Source organism: Drosophila subobscura, chromosome A, assembly GCF_008121235.1.
Source record: "Drosophila subobscura isolate 14011-0131.10 chromosome A, UCBerk_Dsub_1.0, whole genome shotgun sequence".
Taxonomy (NCBI): domain Eukaryota; kingdom Metazoa; phylum Arthropoda; class Insecta; order Diptera; family Drosophilidae; genus Drosophila; species Drosophila subobscura.
In genome coordinates this window covers 6,113,491-6,135,416 of record NC_048530.1, presented here as the reverse complement: position 1 = coordinate 6,135,416, position 21,926 = coordinate 6,113,491, and the positions used below count along the sequence as shown (strand labels likewise).

General features: G+C 47.5%; 3 protein-coding genes across 3 annotated transcripts; 2 read left to right on the top strand and 1 right to left on the bottom strand.

Moving 5' to 3' along the window:
- Positions 1 to 5,912: 5,912 nt before the first annotated feature.
- On the bottom strand, positions 5,913 to 6,386 carry LOC117896899. The gene has a single exon (XM_034805438.1). It carries the CDS (start codon positions 6,358 to 6,360, stop codon positions 5,941 to 5,943), a length of 420 nt encoding a protein of 139 aa, XP_034661329.1. The 5' UTR covers positions 6,361 to 6,386; the 3' UTR covers positions 5,913 to 5,940.
- A 1,823-nt stretch (positions 6,387 to 8,209) lies between these two features.
- Positions 8,210 to 9,785, top strand: LOC117891144 (putative inorganic phosphate cotransporter). The gene has a single exon (XM_034796392.1). The coding sequence runs from the start codon at positions 8,386 to 8,388 to the stop codon at positions 9,775 to 9,777; it is 1,392 nt and encodes a 463-aa protein (XP_034652283.1). The 5' UTR covers positions 8,210 to 8,385; the 3' UTR covers positions 9,778 to 9,785.
- A 9,549-nt stretch (positions 9,786 to 19,334) lies between these two features.
- Positions 19,335 to 20,092, top strand: LOC117900454. Its single transcript, XM_034810830.1, has one exon. The coding sequence runs from the start codon at positions 19,358 to 19,360 to the stop codon at positions 20,075 to 20,077; it is 720 nt and encodes a 239-aa protein (XP_034666721.1). The 5' UTR covers positions 19,335 to 19,357; the 3' UTR covers positions 20,078 to 20,092.
- The last annotated feature ends 1,834 nt before the right edge of the window (positions 20,093 to 21,926 follow it).

Here is a 21,926-nt window from a genome sequence, read left to right as displayed (position 1 = left end):
GGGACAGGGACAGGGACAGGGGCAACTGCCAGACAGAATGACAACAACCATTCATGTCGACAAGTTGCGCGCCGGCATTACTTTCCTTACCCCTCAACCTTACCCATCGCTCTCAACCCCTTTGTTTGCTCTTGTACTTTTTTCCCATTTGATGCATTTAGTATTTTGCAGTATTTTTTGCATACGACATTTGCATAGTCCCCCACACACACACACACACACACACACACAGCCACCCACCACCCATATCCACACACATTCTCGTAAGTATGCACTCTCTATGCATGCATTAGGTTTTAGCTGCTCCACTTAATAGAGAGAGAGCACACAGCGCTGCAGCGCCAGGGTGTTCGTTCTGCTCTCTTCTGCTCTTTTTTGGTCTGCTGGTGACGGAGTTTTGAGTTTGCGTTTGAGTTTGAGTTGCGCGGAGCGGGAAGGGGGGAAGGCGGAAGGGCTAAAGTATTTTTACGGCTTGCTCGTAAAGCTGCTTGTCAAATATTTTTGCTGCATTTTAAACATATCGCTTTCTGGTGCCCAAGCAGTCTTTGGACTGCCACCTTCCAGCACCCGCCATCCACCGAGTACCTACCCACTAGCATTCGCTGGCAGAGGGAATATATATGAGAGACATAATGAAATTTTAATTAAGCTCAAGCAGCAAGCAGAATTAAAAGACGAAATGTGCGCCTTTTAATTCAATTTATAATTACACACACAGACACTGAGAGACACTGCTACGGTGATGGCGAGGGCGAGGGCGAGGGAGTGGTAGAGAGAGAGGCAGCGGCAGCAGCAGCGGCAGCGGCAGAACCAGATAACAGATGAGAAGCCTTTAACCGTTAGGTAAGGTAGGTAGGTAGATCTCGCCAGCTTTTGGTTCCATCTCCGTCTCCGTCTCCGTCTCAGTCTCAGTTTCGCTTTCTCGCTCTGTTTCTGTTTCTGTTTGTGCCGGGGCTATGCGTGGCTGTGCGGCTGCTTGGCTGCTTGGCTGCTTGGCTGCTGCTCTCTTCGTGCTCGCTCGCATCGCTGCGAATCAATTAAAAAGACATTTGCGAAAATGTTGGCACGGCAAATTGAAACTGAAACGACAACACGAATGCTTAAATGAGCGCATAAACGAAGATGCGACGAGGAGTCTGGCAGTGCGCAGAGCAGAGAAGGGAGATGCACTACGATACGATGCGTTGCGTTGCGTTGCGAATGAATGCATAAATGAATGCGCCGCCACATTGCACGAATGAGTGATGATTGTCCTGATGATGATGACGATGATGAAGCCAGTGCGAATGCCACACCGACTCTCATTCATTCCCACTTGCTGGCGTGCTCAATGTGAGGCGCGCTGCTCAAGACGTTGTCCACTGCAATTGCGATTGCCCACCCCCCCTCCGGCACTCTGGCACTCCGTCGCTGTGCTAATGTGATTCAATAACCCAGCATCTGGACAGTTGGATATGATTGCTGATTGTTTTTCATGCGCTTCGTAGTGCCAACGATGCTGCTGCGGAGTGCTCTGGAGTGGTGTGCAATTAATGATATTCGAGTGCACAATATTACAGTGAAGAACTGTTACCTACAGCACGTTACATATGTACATACACTGCCAATCAGACGAATAGACTCACGAGTTTTCCAAGTGAAAAGAGGTTTCTAAAAGTCCAGCAGCGAATGATAGTGGAGCAAATTTATTTTTCCATTAATCAAGATTCTTTTCCTTGTTTGAAAAGTAAAGAATTCGACTTCTAAGTGGAGAGGTTTTTTTTTTATGAATTATTTTGTGTAAATACCCAAAAAAAAAGGCCCGTTTTAGCGATCACCGAATAGACTCAATAATGAATATCAGGTAAAATCTTTCAAAAGCTTTGTAATAAATATTTTTTTTTAATTTTTGGAGCTTAACTAATAATGTTTGTGGAAAACTTTTTTGGAATTGCTTTGTAATGTCCTTCAGGACATTAAAATTAAGGGGATTCAAAGGGTTCAATTAAAGCTCGCTGCAGGCCTGTCTGATGCAATTATGAAATGGTTTAACTTCTTAAAATTGTTGACAGGACTCATATCCTTTACGTAAAAGCTATCCCCATGCGATCCCTGCAAAATTCTGATCAGGAGAGAAAAAAAACTTCAAAATTAGGTGAAAATTTGAGTCTTTCATCCACTTCTTTATCAATTTACCGTTATATTTCGTGCGAGTATCCTGGTGAAATTAGCACGACCGTGTGACAAAAAATGTTATTAGCATTGTGGTATTATTGAAATTAGACAAAAGTTATCCTCTTACTGGGTCTCGCAAGGATTCTTGCATTGTTGTCGCGCGTGTCATGACACCGGAAACCGAATTTTTTGTATCCGTTTTTTTTTTACAAAAAAAAGTTTTAATTTGAAAAGAATAGGTCGATTTAATTATTCTTTCATGATCTAAGAAAAAAAAAAAAAATTTTTGACTCGTTACAATAGTCCTTTGAGGACCATACTGGTGTTGGGTTCCATTTGCTTTTATGGCGCACTTGACACCCGATTTGTTTCGTGGATGTTGAGTAAATCAGTAGGAAAGCTACTCTTAAAGTCCTTTTGTGAGATTCTGCAACATTTTTGTCACACGGTCGTGCTAATTTCACCAGGATACTCGCACGAAATATAACGGTAAATTGATAAAGAAGTGGATGAAAGACTCAAATTTTCAACTAATTTTGAAGTTTTTTTTCTCTCCTGATCAGAATTTTGCAGGGATCGCATGGGGATAGCTTTTACGTAAAGGATATGAGTCCTGTCAACAATTTTAAGAAGTTAAACCATTTCATAATTGCATCAGACAGGCCTGCAGCGAGCTTTAATTGAACCCTTTGAATCCCCTTAATTTTAATGTCCTGAAGGACATTACAAAGCAATTCCAAAAAAGTTTTCCACAAACATTATTAGTTAAGCTCCAAAAATTATAAAAAAAATATTTATTACAAAGCTTTTGAAAGATTTTACCTGATATTCATTATTGAGTCTATTCGGTGATCGCTAAAACGGGCCTTTTTTTTTGGGTATTTACACAAAATAATTCATAAAAAAAAAACCTCTCCACTTAGAAGTCGAATTCTTTACTTTTCAAACAAGGAAAAGAATCTTGATTAATGGAAAAATAAATTTGCTCCACCATCATTCGCTGCTGGACTTTTAGAAACCTCTTTTCACTTGGAAAACTCGTGAGTCTATTCGTCTGATTGGCAGTGTACATCAAGTTGTATGTACATACATATATTCAATATGGAAAGCAGCGTTTGGATGCACCTCGGAGTGGAGCAGCTGAAAGGCTTCGTAACGCTTTTGCAACTCTTTCTTCGTGTCCATCCCATATGTGTGTCGAACATAAATCACAAAAACTCGGCGAAACCTTCAAATGTTCAATGGGAGAATGCGAATGCTTTGCTGCGCTCTGCCTGTCACCTCTCTCTCTCTCTCTCTCTCTCTCTCTCTCGCTCTCTGTGTGCTCTCATTACTCATCATCCCATTTCCCAATTGCCGCTGCCCATTCCGTTCCCCGTTCCCCGTTCCGCGCTCCCAATCGAATCCCAATTGAACTAATCTCATGCTATGCAGCATTCCCTTTTTCGCTTTCGCTGAAAACTTTCTAATAATTTCTATTTGAAAGCCCCGCCAAAAGTTGTGCGTGGTGTGCAAAACTGTCATAATTCATAAGTCGCCCCCACCGACCGACCAGGCAAGAGGCAAAAGCCAAAGCTGAAACCGAAAATGAAAATGAAACGGAGACAGTGGCAGTGGCAGTGTCAGAGCCAGGAACCAGGAGAGCATGAATGCGGGGATACGGGTTACGGGTTACGGGACACGGAATAGGGGTTAAAGTTGAGGCTGATGCCGAACCCAAAAGCTGTCTGTGTATAATTACATGGTTCGACTGTCACGACGGAAAACAAATAAATGAGTTTACTTCGATGCCAAAAACTTTTGCCATCGAAACTGTTTGGGGAGTGGGAAAGCCCTTCCCTGCCCTCCCTCTATGCTGCTGCAGTTTGTGGCCATCGATCCGCCCGGCGCATGCATCAGTTTCCCATTCTGTAACGCATTCATTGGCCCTTAAAGTTTTATGAAGCCAACATTTTGGCATCCAGATCAAGTTATGGGACGCAGGCAGGCAGGCAGGCAGAGGCATGCAGTCAGGCTGCCATGCAGCACACACACACACACACACACACACACGACTGACCCACTAAAAGTTCTCCCCCAAACCAATCAATCGATTGTTGGTGTTCGGTTCGGTAGCAAAATCCATGTAAATTCGATGGCAAATCAATAGAAATTCCCAATTTTTTAATAGGAACCCCAACAGCCAGAGCAGCCCCAGCAGTCCCAGCAGCCCCAGCGGTCCCAGCAGTCCAGTGCAATGGCCACCCGTGGGGCTGGCAGTCCTTCGAAATACCTGAAAGCGGAAGCAGAGAGTCCTTGGGATTCAAAATTAATTCAGATTGCAATTCCTTTGAATTATACGCATCACCAAACTATGATTTCTCATGAAATATTAATGCCGGCATGCGACATTTGATATTTGGAGATGCTCCCTTCCTCTCTTCCCTCCCACCGTGACACTGCCTCGCCTCTCGCTTTTTGTTTTACCCTCTGCACCACCCACACCCCCCAATTCAACTATTCGGAGACAGAGATGGGAGCCAGAGCCAGAGCCATGACCAACTTCGTTATCATTGTCAACATGCCATTGAGTCTCGTGTCTGGAGAGTTTGGTGTGTGCCAGGGTGCCCTTCAGCCCTTCAGCCCTTCAGCCCTTCAGCCTCTTCGCATAATCAGAGCAATTTGAAAGTTGTGTCTGTCAGAAAGGCACAAAATGTGACCCACGGTCGTCGTCGCTTCACTCCCGCCCACCCATTGGCGCCTCTGACATTTTTTTGGGCTTCTCTCTGTCTGTCTGTCGGTCTATCTGTGTGTGTCCATCTGTCTGTCGTTTTTTGTTGGCACTTCCTTTTTGACACCGGCGTTCCGCTACGTTTCACGGCTGCCATTTCACCTGGCTTCACCTTCCACGTCCCACAATTCACGTCCCACATTCACGTCCCACATTCATGTTCACGTCCAGTGTCTATCAATGCAGGCGATTGTCCTGCCGCCTGCTGGCGCCCGGCTCTTGCTTGTCAGCCGGAAAATGTGAATTTATCACACGAGCACGTACGCATATCCTCCCGCAGCTTCGCAGCCTCGCATCTCCCCGCACACCGTCCTTTTTTGAGCAGCTCTCACTTTTGGGTGGCACGATTGGTCCATTGGAAATGGCAATGGCTGGCAGGGATTAGTTAATATTCGCATTTGAATGTGTTTGACTGAGTCTGACACTGACACTGGCACGGCCACTGAGGAACATCAGAGTTCAGAGTCGAGTTCAGGGGTCGTCGGCTCTCGGCGCGTGAATTAGAATGTCTTAATTGCATCCCGTTTGCGGCCAAATCACTTTTGCAACAATTAAGAGCCAATTTCTCAGCGTGCGCCTTGGGGTTTCTAATCAACGCGACGGGCGGCAGGGCAGTGTGGCATGCAGTGTGGCATGCAGCGTGTTGCAGAGTAGAGTAGAGCTTCCCTTTTGCAGCTTCGCGCCTTTGTGGCCACCACTTCTACTCTTCCGCTCTTTCCTGTGTGGTGGTGGCACCTGAAGCACGCTCTCAGATTGATTGGCCCATCAAACGGGTACACGGATGCACACTCTGAGGCTGAAGCCCGAGCCTAAGGCTAGTCGATTTTTTACGCAGACTGTGGACCGTGCACTGTGAGGCTTCTTAAGTGGCACTAAAAGCTTGCACCATGATTGAGTGGCAAAGCAAGAGAGGATCCCCATGGCACCATAGCAGCAGAGCATGAGCCACACTCTGCGGCTTGCCACGAGAGAGACAAATGGAGATTTCCCTTATCGGAGTGGCGCGCTTTTATTTGTCACTCCTCAATCGACATGTGGTGCTCGCTGGTGATCAGCAAAGGATCCCGATCCCTGGCAAACTCATCCGTATTGGCGTAGCTCTGGCGCTGGCTCGCGTAGGACACTGCAGCATTCAGGATGCGCGTTCCCCGAGGTTGGGCCACGACAGAGTCCTGCTGCATGCGGCGAGGCACCCAAACGTGGCGACGCGCCAGCAGCACATCCCGCCACTGCATGCGATTGGCGCGACAGAGCCGCCCAATGCTGGTGTCATACTTGAGGGCCAGGCTGGTCATGGTGTCCTCCCTGGCCACGGGATGCAGCAGCCAGCACTCAGTGCCGGTCAGCTGGTGGCCGCCCATATTGGGTCCACCCCACAGCTGCTGCCGCGTTGCGCGCAGCTCACAGGTTCTGCGACTATTGGCGCGGCCACTCATGACTGACGCAGGCAAACCGATACGAATTCCGAAAGCTACAAAACAAAAACTGTTACAGAGTCGTATAGCAAAGCCACTCTGACAGCACACAAAACAGAGTGAAAGAGAGAGAGAGAGAGTCTTCATTATATTTAAATGCCTCAGTAAACCATCGTTATCGTTATTGTTATCGCTGGTCCCCGTTTGTTGTTTGTTGTTTGTTGCTCATTGGCAGCATCGTCGTCACCTTCTTTGATCCTTTCTCGAATGTCTCTCTCTGTCTTTTTGTCTGTGTGTGGCCCTCTGATTCGCGGTTTATGCAAATTACTTGGCACACATTCGGATGGGCCTCTGCTCTGCGTGTACATCGCTGCTTGTGTCGTAATCAACTCATGTGAGTACGCGGCGACCAAACGTTGCGTATACGTAATCAACTCAACTCAACTCACAGCCACAGCCACAGCCACAGTCACAGTCACACTCCCAGAGCAGCTCCAGCGTACGTACATCTGCGGAGTTGTGTAAGCGCATAATACGGATGACTGGCTGGCTGGCTGGCTGGCTGGATGGATGGCTTGTGCTCGTCCCAGGTCAACCGCAAAGGTGTCTTCACATGCGCCACGTCCTTGGATGGGCTGCTCGGGGCAATCGGCCACGGATAACGATGTTGCCAGCACGGCTGCTGCTTATAATCTCTTCCCTCAGCAGTGCCTGGCGAGTGGGGGAGTGGCAGGGTGTGTTATGGGAAGCTTTACGCAATTTTCGGTGAAAAATTCAAAGTTATTTACGGACTAGTCATGGAGTTCTCTCAGTGTGTGTGTGTGTGTGTGTGTATAATCCCCGTGCTGTAAACAGCAGAGGGATGGTAAAGCAGTGCACCGACTGATTCCGAATAAGTGGTCTTTATTTAAAGGGATAAACAGCATTCCGGGCAGCATTCACAGGATAACAAGGATAACAACAACTGTGGCGCGGGTTCTTTGCTTTTTTTCTTGGGCTTCTCATCATTATCTCATGAATGGTACAGTGCAGCACACACACACACACACACACACACACACATATATATGCAGACACTTATTATTCGATTTCGATGTGGGAATATTTGTTGCCTCTCAATTATTGTTAACGGTATTTATGCTGCCTCGAGGTGCCATTATTATATTTTCTGCATGTTTATTATTGTTCAATCGATTGGTTTTTTTATTATATTTTATTTTATTATCTGCTCTTAGCTGGACAATCGAATTACTTCAGAGTTTACGCTGGGGTGGGTCAAGTGAGTGCTGCTGCAGGTGCTATTCATTTGAATCTATAATAAATCAAAATAAATACTGCATCGAGTAAAGAATGCTTTGCAGAGAGGGGAAGAAGCAGCGGCAGGGTCGCCGCTTGGCGGAACAAATTGAATGGCAGGCCAACACCTTCCTCCCTTCGGCACAAATTCAATTTTTGTATCCCTGTTGTTTGCTTTAAATATCATAAAATACACTCGGCTGCTGGCTGCTGGCTGCTGTCTGCTGGCTCACTCAATTCAATTCCGCTGCTCATCGTGGCCTGCTGGCATTGGGTTTCCATTTGCTTGCCATAAAATATGCGAAATTGATATGACAAAATCCTGGAGCAGCAAAGGGTTCTCCTCTGTTTGTTTTGCTCACTCAAAGAAATGACTGGAGGGCGGCGGCAGGCTGCTGGTTTATGCCTCATGGCTGTCTGCTCGGCGTAATCTAGTGTGAAGGTTGGAGCGGATTCGGGGAGTCGATTAAGTCGGCATTTGCCATGCTATAAGGGGACTGTAGCAACTCGTAACTGAGCAACAATTTACCTTTGCCAAGACACTCTCACACACACACTCTCTCTCTCTCTCTCTCCCTCTCTGAATCAAACGAATGAATGAAAAGAAAGTATCTGAAGAAGGAACGGGAGGCGGCAGACACTCAGCCCAGTAGAATCCAGCAAGACAATCATAGCCATTGAATCACATCATCATCATCAACAACATCAACATCATCATCTTCATCACCAGGGAGTGGTGCTGCGAGAGATATGCCACCCGAGCAGACAGCCGAACAGACTGTGTCGGAAGGAGGCTACCAGAAGGACAGCGATATACCGATGTACCTGAAGAACCGCAACTTTGTCATCTTCATGCTCTTCCTGGGCATGGCCAACGCGTATGTGATGCGCACCAACATGTCCGTGGCGATTGTGGCAATGGTCAATCATTCGGCCATTGGGAGCGACCATCAACACAGCCAGGGCGGAGAGTTTGGGTGGAGCTACAAGACGCAGGGCTACATCCTGTCCAGCTTCTTCTACGGCTACGTCCTCACCCAGATACCCTTTGGCTTTCTCATCAAGTACTACGGCGCCAAGCAGTTTCTCGGCTGGGGCATGATGCTCAATTCGGTGGCAGCCTTCGTGGTGCCTGTCTCGGCCCGCGAAGGTGGCCCCGTGCCCCTCGGCATTGTGCGCTTCATCCAGGGCCTGGGCGAGGGACCCATTGTGCCGTGCACCCACTCCCTGCTGGCCCTCTGGATACCGCCCGACGAGCGCTCACGGGCAGGCGCCGCCGTCTATGCGGGCGCCCAGTTTGGGACCATCGTCTCGATGCCGCTGAGCGGTCTGCTGGCCGAGTATGGCTTCGACGGCGGCTGGCCCTCGATCTTCTACGTCTTTGGCATCCTCAGCACCGTCTGGTGTGTGCTCTTCCTCTGGCTGGTGCACGAGAGTCCCAAGTCGTGCAAGCGGATCAGCCAGACGGAGCGCAAGTACATCGATGACAGCATCTGGGAGGCCCAGCCAGAGGACACTGGTCGCACCCCGTTCCTGGCCTTCGCCAGGTCGCGCTTCTTCTGGGCCATCATGGTGGCCCATGCCGGCCAGAACTATGGCTACGAGACGCTGATGACCATGCTCCCGACCTACATGGACCGCATCCTCGGCGTGGACCTCAAGTCGAATGGTGTGCTCTCATCGCTGCCCTACCTGGCCATGTGGGTGATGGCCATCGTGTTTGCCATTGTGGCCGATCGACTCATACGCCGCCGCCTCTCCATTACGACCACGCGGAAGATCATGAACAGCCTTGGGCAGTACGGACCGGCAGTGGCCCTCATTGTGGTGGGTTACCTACAGCACAGCCTCATCCTCACCATCGCCGTTTTCGTGCTGGGCCTCGGGCTCAATGGGGCCATTTACTCGGGCTTCAAGATCAACCATTTGGATCTATCGCCCCGCTTCGCCGGCCTCCTCATCTCCATCACGAACTGTGCCGCAAATTTGATTGGCCTCACCGCTCCCATGGTCGCCGGCCACGTGATCCACCTGGGCCCCAGCATCGAGAACTGGCGCATTGTCTTCCACATTGCCGGCGGTGTTTACATCTTCAGTGCCACCTTCTATAATCTCTGCGCCAGTGGCAAGCCGCAGTGGTAAAGCACGACCAACAACAACAAAAACAATAATAAAATAAAGCGAATACCCCAAACGAAAAGAGTCGTGTGAGACGCTTCTTCGCCACAACTTTTATACCCGGTACTCAGTAGTGCGTCTATACGGCTCATTTTTGAAATACACTTGTAACAGTGTGAGCATACAGAAGTCTGGATACAAAACTTGGTTGCCCTATCTGAGACCCTATGGTCTCTGAGTACTAGGCGCTCATCAGGACGGACAGACGGACAGACGGACGGACAGACATACGTGGCTCTATCGACTCGGCCATTGATGCTGATCAAGAATGTATATACTTTATGGGGTCGGAACCGTTCCGTCTGTGCGTTGCAAACATCCGTTATTCCCCACAAATACAATATACCCTATTTACTCTTCGAGTACAGGGTATAAAAAAAACACTTCCTTATGAAAAAACACAAAAATTCGCCATCTAAGTAGTCTGCGACTTGTGAAATTGTTGGGGTCGTAGGCAAAGCCAGGATTTTGTTCATTCCAGTTTTGTAACTCGTCGGGAACGGATCTAAATATTTCTTTTTTTTTGCTTCGGATATTAGTTTTGAATAATAATTGTGTGAATATTTTCGAACTTTAATTAATTTTTAATTTTTTTAAATTTTAATTTTTTTTTATTCAAAAATATCACGATAAAAATATATTTTTATTTTGAAAACTTTTTTCCACGCGTTTCGCTTGTCATTGCATTAGTTTCGTCATTTGAGTCGTAAAGCAAAAAAGCAAGAAATCAAGATGAGCAATAAGATTGGGCAAGTCGAGGACATTGAGATGGCCGAGCAAGTGGCAGCCCAAAGGTAAGAGAAACAAATATCAAACAAATTCCGGAAAGCATATTCAGACAAAATGGAACATTCTAGCAGCACAGACGAGATCGTACACCTCGACTACGAGGCACAGCCAAATGCAAGCTTGCACACACACCAAGAATATCTTGCAGAGGAGGAGGAGAAGGAGAAGGAGGAGGAGAAGGAGAAGGAGGAGTCGTCGTCGTCGTCGGAGTCGTCGGAGGCGGAGGAGGAGGAGGAGAAGGAGAAGGAGGAGGAGGAGAAGGAGGAGGAGGAGTCGTCGTCGGAGGAGGAGGAGGAGTCGTCGTCGGAGGAGGAGGAGTCGTCGGAGTCGTCGCCGTCGTCGTCGTCGGAGGAGGAGGAGCAGGTCTTGAACGTGGAAGAGCAACGGCAGCCTGCAGACAAAAGGTACAGTTGGTAATTACATTTAAAGAATATATTTCCAAATCCTCCTATTAAATGCAGTAGGAAATCATCCATGGGTTGCAAAATTATCCACAATTTTCTTTGCAAAAACTATTGGGTGTGAAATTAAATTGTAGACTTCAAAAGGCTACATGTGACAATCAACATTTGTTGTCTTTGACATGTTGTTCAAGGCAAACTAGATCGAAATTTGAATACGAAAAGAGGACACCCCAAACAGTTTCGACACTTAATTCGGTTGATATTTCGCGGTGCATGGAGGGAATGCATAAAACATATCCTAAAGATCCTTTCTTTCTATTTTACAGCTCTGTGCCAGCAGCTCCAGCAGAGATGCCAGGAGTTTCCAGACATATTCCAACGTCTGAGGAAATCTCTCAGATGGCAAAGGACATCGATGCGGGTCTGCTCGATCCAGACACTTGGCCCTTAAACTGCCGCGTGAACGGAACCACATCCCCTTTACCAAAAAGGCGAAGAACCGAAGAAGTGAAGCGGGCCAGACTTGTGCCGTCGCCAGAGGAAGATGAAGCGCTTCTCGAAGCGGAGAAAAAACGAGAGTAGCGGCTGGCCATGAAAGCGACTCCAGTTGAGAGTAGTCATAGTCGCTTCGAGGATCCGGGCTTCCCGGAGAAGGAGGAGGAGAAGGAGGAGGAGAAGGAGGAGAAGAAGGAGAAGGAGGAGGAGGAGGAGTCGTCAGAGGATGTGTCGTCGGAGGAGGAGGAGGAGGAGGAGGAGTCGTCGTATTATGTGTATACACTTATGTGTATACACATACAGTTGCGAAAAAAATAATAGAAACGACATTTTTTTTCGATCTTTTCAAAATTTTGTTCAGGGAACATTTTTTTTTTTTAAGCTTCATAATTTTTATTGATAGCCTGCATAACAATGTTTCAAAATGTAACAAAAAAATAGTTTAAAAAAAACTCGATATACCAGAAATTAATTTTCGTAGTTTTCAGGCCCGGAAAAAATAATAGAAACGAAGTCTAATCCTTTCATAACTTTTCTTTAAACGGTTTTCAGCGAATTATGTTGGTAACAATGCATAAACTAACGGCAAAAGAAGATATAAAATAACTTTTCCCGTTGATCCGGTTGTGTTTGTTGTTGTTAGAGTCTCAGAATGGGGTGCGGAGGACATTGTACGGATTTTGAAAGAACAAATATCCTTACACCAGGATATGAAGGTCACACAACGTCAGATAGTGCTACTATTCCAAAATGGGTTTTAATAAAAGCTTTTCCGACGATTAAGGACAAAAAATAAAGAAACACACGCGGACACGCCACCTTGTTCAAAAATCAAAAAAAAAATGCTTTCTCTCTTCGGAAAATTTGAAAAACGATCTCAATGCATCGGTTAGTGGTCGTACTATATGACATAGGTTGATTTAGGTCGATAAAAAATCTTCATACAAATCAGGATACACTGCTTAAAAAACTTACGAAAGGAGTCCTAAAGAGGGTCCTATATAAAGCCCTAATATCCTGCAACAAAGCACACTTGCTTTGATGTAAACAACTTTCACCAAAAACAAAATATTGGCATTCAAGTGTGAATCGCCTGTCGTTTCTATTATTTTTTCCGCCACTGTATGTTATGTTATATACACATAATTATGTGTATTATGTGACCAGTGAAATACCAGGCGTGGTGGCAAAGCTGTATGACCATGGGCGTGTCTACGTGTATGCCATGACCACCCAGGAGGCGGACAAGTTGTTGCTGAAACTGTGCCCCCTGATCCGCAGTCACCGCACGGAGGACACGTAAAGGGAGAATATGTGTGGCAACTACCTGGAGCAGATACATTTTGCATTCAGAAACAACAAGATATACACTAGAGATTCGAAAACACAAATTAGCACAACGCTTAATGAGCCCACAAGAAAGAAAACACACACCAAATAACACAGATAAATACAGGTACAAGCAACAGAAACTGATAAAGATACGGAGAGAAGTACAACCATTCAAAATATGCAGTGCTCATGCACTAAGAAACCTAATAAAAAGTCATAGAATTAGTAGTTCTAGTTTGCCTAGTTTTTCTAGTTTTGGCACGAATAATCGGCTGTTGTCTTCGCATCGGTTAAGTTTGTCTACTGAATAACTAATAAATTTAAAGCACATTGCACATATGTAAAAGGAAATGCGATATGGATTATAGGGCTAAAAGATATTCGCATAGAGACTCCCAAGATGGCTGGAGTAAACACAGCTGCCCCTGACTTATGGTTCGGAGTATTCTCTGCTTCCACCTGCAGCTGCTTCCTGCTGCTTCCTTCCACGCTTCTCTGTGGATACATTCCGGCTATTGTTTTTTGTTTTGTCAGGAGCCATATTGAAAATGTTGTTTCGGCAATTGGTCAGGCGGGAACGGGAACACTCTGGTAAATGCTGTTCAGTTTGCTCCTTTGCCTCTAGGGTTCATTGGGGTCAGGCTATCTGGCTTCATTTGAATGGCCACCAAGTGGTGGAGGAGTAGCCGTAGGAGACCGGGGCTCGTTTGGGGATTTGGCCAATCAAGGGGAATCAATTTGCTGTTGCCACGCGGCGATGTGTGGCGATTGTGTCCAATGGTGAAATGGTTATTAAAGCCCGACTTTATGCACAAATTATATTGTTATAATAACTTTAGCTATTTTTGTTGCTGCTGCTGCATGCAGCACACACACAGAAATGGTGGAAATTGGCAAATGGAAAAGCTCTCTCTCTCTCTCTCTCTCTCTCTCTCTGGTTGATATGTGAAAATGAAAATTTGATTTGTCTGCATTTTAATGAGATGTGCCCACGGCGAAACTTCATAATTATGCGAGTGTGAACAAAAAACAAACGCTTGTAACCAATTGATTGGCGGGGACTGGGTGGGATCGCAGTTGTGGCCCAGCTGCCGCGGGGGGGTGAAGCACTTCCTGCGGCGCGCCTAATTGGAGCATTAATTTAACCGCGGAAGGGAGCGACCATTAAAGCTAAACTAAAACGGAATCTATATAGAAAAAATAGCAAATTGCTTTTACCCCACACACACACGTGGCAGTGCATGCATCCACCATATGTGTGCGTGTGTGTGCGTGTGTGTGTGTGTGCGTGAAACCTGCTGCATCATCAAATATTTCGCCATGCTCCTTTTTGCTGGCTTTGGATGGCCAGCATGCAAATTAGCCAAAAACGCTAAATGGCTAATTCAATTAAAATTCTATGGCAAATAATAAAAATTAAACACAAAAGTGTGCAGAGAGTGTGGAGAGAGAGGCGGCACATATATTTATGTGGGCGTGTCAGGAAGTAAATCAACACGAACACAACAACAAATCTCCCAGCGAACCCAGCGAACACAACCAATGAAGTTTATGTTTTTTAATTAAAAATGTTTCGAGCACTCAGCAGCTGCCAAGGAATTTTGGGAATATTGTAAGTGTTGGGCATAAGCGACACACCAACACCCTCGACGCGGACAGTCCACGAGCCTCCTATGTCATATTTAATGCCAGTCCTCTGCCAGTTCCTTGCGTGGAGTGTGCATGCCCAGCCGCTACCCTCGCCTGATGTGCGCCGGAAAACCGCATTATGCGCAGGTGTGACCCAGGTGCGCATTTGGCTATTTAAAAATTGGTCAGCGGTCATAAATTTCACCCAAACAGAGTGTAGGTGTAGATGTAGCTGGACGAGTACGTGTGGGGCCGTGTTCCTGTGTCTGTTCTAAATGAAATCAAGCATGCCTGATGAATGGGCGATGGGTGGCTGGTGGCTGGTGGGCTGCAGCTTCCGGTCAATGTTACCATGTCCATGTCCATGTCCGTGTCCGTATCCATGTCCGTGTCCGTGCTTATGTTCATGTTTCTGCTTGTGTTTCTGTTTCCGTACTGCTGCCATTGCAGTTTAATGCGTTTTTAAAGCGTACGAAAATGATGTGCCATGCCCCAAAGCATGGGAATGCGGGAAGGACCAGGTCGGGTGTGCACCGGTCTAGTTTTAAGCCGAAACATATCAAATAATTTATGGCAAATTATAAATATATATCTACACACACACACATGCATACATTAGTGTCTGTGTGTGTGGGTGTGTGTGTGTGTGTGTGTGCGTGGCCGATTCTTGCGCGAGCGATGTGGAAAAGTGGAAAATGGTTTTGCATTGAATGCATTGAAATTTTATTGGCATATAATCCGCCTAGAATGAATAAATAATCAAAAGTGAAAAGAGCTTACAATGAACCATAAAGAACTGATCGCTGTTGCATCCAGATTTCGCGATTATTTAAGGCGGATTTCAGAATGCCAACACAAACACCAAACACACAGCCCAATCCCACCCCCGCTGAATGCATTTTATACGAGTAAAACCAATCGAATGCATTTCCAGCAATTAAAATATAAAACAAAATACCTGCACATGGTACATACATACATATGTACATATGTATGTATTTATGTAGTATTTAATATGCATAAGAGACAGTTTCCATTCCCCATTAACAGCTCTCGCAAATGTCGCATCGAAAATGTTCCAAAAAGCGGAACAATTCATAGGCCCCCACTCATTCCGCTTCGTGGCTGCAATGAGTGGGTGCTGAGGGGCGAATGCTAGCGGTTAATCGATGGATAAGCAGTGCACTCTGCTCCAACGACAAGCAGTGCATTAGGCAGAGCAGCAAGTGCCAATCGAGCTTTGCTGGCTCACTTTTTCGATTTACGGCTCATTCGAATGGCTCATTGCCCACCCCCACGCTTCTCCCTGCCACTCTCTCTCTCTCTCTCTCTCTCTCTGTCTTGCTTTCCTTACGTTCGAGTGGCGCTTACGTCGGCCCGCTCTGACGATTAATTATGCGGATAGAAAGGGTGTTGGCGGGGGTGGTGGGTAGGATGGTTGAGTGGTAGCTTGGGCACACATGTTGGGTGTTGGCATAATATATGCATTCTTATTAACAATCTCGTCGCCATTGTAAGTCTCAACAACTTTTGGGAGCACCGCACAGCCCAACAGCCACCCACACAAACACCCTCCACCCAGCTCAGTGGCTGCTTCATTTGGATGTGTAAACGTGTTATTTATTTCCCCCCGCGCCCTCGCCACACAGCATACCCCACACCCCACACCCCGACCGCCACAGCCATGGTCCATGGCTCATGCTTTTGCAAAGAGAACAAAAAAAAAGAATAAAGAAAACTGAATGTTGCCTTTTAAGTGGCAATAAATCAAATTGTCCTGCTTCCTTGCCCTTTGGGGATCGCTGCCTGTGATGGCAAGAGAGAGCGAGAGAGAGAGAGAGAGCGGGACTGTGTTAAAAGGGCGTCAGAGGGAGGCGTGGCAGTCAGTCAGAGTGAGCTGTTGGCAACTTACTCTCATATTTGACTTAGTCATAAAAGGCAAAAGCGATTCCCTTTCAAGCCAGCGACTAGTCAAAGGAGGAATCAGCCAAGGAGCTGTAAGCCACAAGCGAGGACCAGGACCAAGACATAACAAATACACACATGTACATATGTACATATATACCTATGAATGTGTGTATGTGTGTGTGTGTGTCTGAGCTCCGCTGTTTGTTTAGCGTTCCATAAGCTCTTAAGCTCATTTTGGTTGCGTTTTATGTGTAAGTTGAGGCACCCGATATACGCACACACGAACAATCTTACTGTGGCAGAAAAGTTGCCTTTATTTATTTAAAATAAAACTGCCAAGAAGCTGAAATATTGAGTCAAACAATTGCAGGACGACAGCTGCAGCTTCAGCTACAAAATTGAAATGGAGAATCAGCGAAATCGAGAGAGCATTTTGCGACGCAGAGAGTGGCAGCGAATTTAATTGAGAGCTGGAGAAAGTGAGAAATTAACTTAAATCTGAGCTGACAGGTGTCGAGACTAACGAATGGCCCATCGATGGACGATCAAATTGATCGCAAATGGAACTCATCAAAGTCCCCACGGTTTTCCCCACTATATCCTGTAGCCTGTAACTTATAACGAAGCCAAAAACCTAGAGCCTTTAGAGCAGACAGAGGCGAACAACATAATTTAAAGTTTTTCTAGGGTATTTGCAGGGGCAAAGCTCTGCCTGAGGGCATCAAACAGTTGGTAGACAACAGGCAAAGAGTTTCCCAGTCCCCTGCCTGGCTGGTTGCATGTCTCTGGTCTTTGTTTTTGTGGTTCTTTGTGCGCTGAGGAACAACTGAATTTAACACCTTTTGATCGGCAGACAGGATGCGGCAGAGGACACAGGACACAGCAGTGCAAGTCTCTGGGTATGTGTGTAGTTATGGCACAAAATAAATTCCTGTAAGCTCCAGTGAAGAGCAAACACACACACACTCCTTGACACTGCCCCCAAAAAGTGCAGGACTGGAGGACTGTGACTCCGACTCCGACTCCGACTTACATGTGCTCGTTATTCATAAACTTAATGCCAAAGGGAGCATAATTTTCATTTCGCCTCGGTTCGGGTTTTGTTTGCTCCGTTTTGGGCAACGGCAATGGCAGCAACACCCACCGAACACTGCCAATGTGTGCCAAGACTTAAGCACATACACAGCAAATAAAAGCCAAACATTGCAGGAACAACAGCTACACAGAGACAGAGACAGAGACAGAGACATAGACAGAGGAAGGTGTTGCGGAGTGGAGTGTGGTAGAGTAAGAGTGTCGTGTCGTTGGAGTGGGGCATAAACTGGTGCGGCAGCAGCGGTAAGTGGGAATTATATAAACATATACATCAGTGTGCAAACACCCAGTTACGAGCACACAACAACTGGCAGCTGTTGCGGCCTCATATCGGGCACTAAGATCGCCAAAGCCAGAGCCCGACGCCCACTCTGCGTATGAGCAGTAATGTGATGTAATGTGTGTGTGTGAGAGCAGGAACAGAAACAGGAACAGTATGTGGGATTGATACAAAGCTATGTGCATACATCCCAGCCATATCAACGCTTATTCCAGTTATGCCTGGGAACTATTCCTTGGATATTTACTCCACTCCCTCCACCCGACACTTCAGTTGTTGAACCAAATTATGGGAAGATCGCTCAACAGTCTAAGTCTGATCTTTGACTGATCTTCGACAGAGTTGGCTCTTCTAATTCATATTGTCTCCCAAGCAAGGCTAAGGCTTTCATACGTTCCTCTTCTGCTCACTTTTCTCCACCGGTTCTCTTTGCTCCCATGCCTTGACCAGGCCACATCTCATCATCACTTTCACTCTGTTGGACAGAGTTCGCTGCCAGCGTGAGGGCAACCGTGGCAACCGTCGCACCGTTCTCTCACTGTTGCAGATGCACCTGCACGTGGACAGAGCCGTCGTTTTCTTATCTTCCAGACAGCCGGGGGACTCGTCCCGATTCGCATTTCAATTATGCATTCCGACAGCATGGCCGCTGGCTGGGTTATCCACTTGCATACCGAAGCATCTGGTATCCCTTGCCAGGGATATCAACGGGTATGCAATGCGTTTGTGTGTCTAGTTTTTGGTCACTTCAAAGTCGTATACTACCTCCTGCGACGGGTATAAAAAGACAGGGCAGGGTATTCAGTATGGAATTGTCAGCTAAATGCCACATTCCGGTCATTAATACACCATCAGAAGCGACTGCCCAGCGAGCACGGAGCAAAGATTCTGATAAAGTGATAAAGGCAGCATGGGGCAAAGGAGAAAAGCATCGCTGTCGGCTCGCGTCATCATCATCATCATCAGCTGTGGTGGCAGGAGGGCGGACACCGCTTAGTTCCGTCTGCAGTTCACGGGACACGCACGGACGGACAATTGCAATGCAGATGGACACCTGAACTGAACCTGAAGCAAATACTGCACTTAATAGTAGAACAAAATGCACACCAACTAACCACACGCAGAGAAAAGCTTCTACACATATTTATATTTGTTTTGTGGGCTTGTCATGGGTTAAAATATGATCGATATTTGAGCAGATACTATCGCTGCGCGTGCAGCTGCCATCACTGCACAGCCGCGCACATCCCTAAAAAGAGAAGGAGAACAAGACAAAGTGCGCTAAAACATAAACAAACGAAAGTTCAGTGAATAGCAACCTACATTTCAATCAGTCAATGCAAGCAGCAAATCGCGGAAATCGTTGGACATTAGGCAGGCAGAATTCGGACGGACAAGATGCTGTCTACAGCAGTTTCCAAATGGAATTCCAGAAAGCTCTTGAGGCATCAATGGACACATTTCAGCTACACCGAGAACTTGTTCCTGGAGCCTCCACTCTCGACACTGCTTGATATTTTTAATAACTAAATTTCTAGTACAAATTCCGAAGAAAAAAAAGTTAACCATGGGTAACGCTTTGAAGCGAAGTACATTGCGCAGCTGTGGCACAATGACCACAAAGGAGCTGGAGGATGCGTATCCGCCAGCACTCTGCCCCATCGATGACTGCACGGAGCTGGTGGCCCACTCGCACTTGCTGCGGCACATAATGAGCGCCCACATGGACAGCTCGCCCCCGTGCAAGCTGATCGCCGAGCAGACGCAGTTGCGGGAGGTGACCACGGGAGCGGTGACGCTGCTGATGCTGGACTACCACCGCCTGCCGCTGGGCCGGGACCTGTGCCTGGCCGTGCTCAACTGGCGGGGCGACGGCCGCTGGGACCTATCGGTGCCGCAGCGTGATCTATCGCAGAGCGTCCAGGCGCTTAGCCTGCACGTGCCCGTGCTGGTGATGGTCTGCCGCAGCACCTGGAAGTCCTTGTTGACGCCACCCTGCAGCCGACCCGGGCCGAACGAGCGCAGAGACGTCGACCGGGAGTTGGGCAAGCTGCTGCTCATCTGGCTGCTGTGCCCGGCCATCCGTCGACCCGTGGCCGTCACCCTGGGAATCATCAACAGCGAACTAAAGTGCCAGCAGCGGCAGCGCCTCCTGCTGCGCAACTTCGCCACGCGCGTCCACATCAATCACTTTCTCACTGCACCGGATCCCTACTTTCTGCACATCGAAGAGGAGGATCTCGAGGAGTTGTGCGACTCGGGGCAGTCGGCCGTTTTCCTCGAGCTGGTGATCAATGGAGAGCTGCAGCCACAGCCCCAGCTCGCAAATTGAAGCCTCAGCTAATCGCACATTTTCCGCTTCTGCGGCTCATCTGGTGGCGCAGTTATTGGACCACTAGAGTGGAGCTGAAATATGTTTGGGTGCTGTGGATGGGGCTGTGGCTGTGGCTGTGGCTGGGGCTGTGGCATGGGCGTGGCTGGGTTTGGCACCTTGGCGCACAAATTGAAGCCAGTTTATGGCTCACATTTGGCAAGGCGGCTCTGCTCGGCTCGGCTCGCCTCGCCTCGGTCCGCGTCTGCTCGCATTATTGATTCCGCTTGCCAGCTTTATTGCCCCTTTTTCTGGGGCATCACTTTTTTACGGCCGCAACAGACTCGCTCGCTAGCAGCAGCAGGACCAACATTCGCCAGGAAGGAAGGAAGCAAGGATACGGATACGGGATACGGGATACAGGGCGGATACAGCTGAGGCTGCAAATGTGCCATAAATTGTTGTCTTTTATGTGTTTATGTTTTGGCAGGCATTCAGACAGGCCATGCCACACGACACAGCCAGTTGTATGGCCACTGCCAGTGCCAGTGCCAGTGCCACAGATCAAATCAAATCAGATCCAATCGGAATCAGAATCGAAATCGGAGCTGGAGCTGGAGTCGAGAGTTTTTAAGTGCAATTTTTGCATTATGAGTTTCAATAATAACCGAAACGAAACAAACTGCCAGAACTATCCACATTATTGCATTCCAGCCCAAGCAGCCAGCTGCAGCCGTTGCCGTGGATGCCAACCTGCAAACTCTCGACTTTAAGCTGCAACGGCAATCAGTGGCAAGATGTGGCCAAGTGGGGCAAGGCATGGCAGGGAAAAACAAACAATGGCAACGGCCAGGCGATGCTTGCTGGCTGCTTGACGTCCCAATATAACGCGGCGACATGTTTACGATGCATTTGTATCTCCTTCGTGCCACACAGCCACACGGCCACAATCTTTGGCCTGCACTGCACGGCTGTACTCTCCTGCATTGCTTCTGTTTGCTGCCACATGTTGGCATTTTCATTGAGGGAAAATCAGTAAAGTCGTCACAGGGATTTCAAATGCCCATTTCCATTCCCGCTTCCACTCCCATTGCCATTCCCCTGTGGATTGGGCGAAGTTCCTTGTGTGTCCAGTGTCCACTTGTCCGCTCGTCTACGTGTGCGTGCTCCGCAAAAGGAGAAACATCCCTTGGGCGGGCCAACGACAACGATGAGGACACATAAAGGCTAAATTGGACCCTGAATGGGCGCTGTGGAAGACATTGCCTGGCCAATGGACAAAACACTCAAGTCATTTAGTCCACCCCACCCAGCCCCCACTGTCTCGTAAAAATATCTGTCCACCGTCAGGGCCTATTGAATTGGAAAATGTGCAATGGAGACCTAACCATTGCGAGGCACGGCACTACCCACTACAAGGCTATAATTACGCACTCTACGTCTCGTCTCGTCTCGAACTTATCTCTGGTTGGTATGGCCTCAACCCGTTCTTCGAGTCCTCTTCCACACCCAGAACATAGAGGCTGAGATGTGTAACACGGTGAACAAGGGGAGGGCCGTGCCGTGCCGCCTGTCGAAACTTTTTTGCTTCTCTGCTGCGTCTGGCAGTTCTCCCAGTTCTCGGCTCTTGTTGGCAGAATGTAGCAGGTAGCCTCTTGGTGCGGCATCAACACCTCACCTCAACACACTCTGGGCACTGCACTAACCACCACATTTGCACATTTAGTTGTTGAACTTCTTTGGTTTCCATTACGAACAACCGCAACACACCGCACACGTATGGTAATCATTTTAATTGGCATTTATATTTTATCTGCATGGTCCATGACTTTGGTTTTTGTTTACTGAAACGTCTGCTGATCGCGTGTGG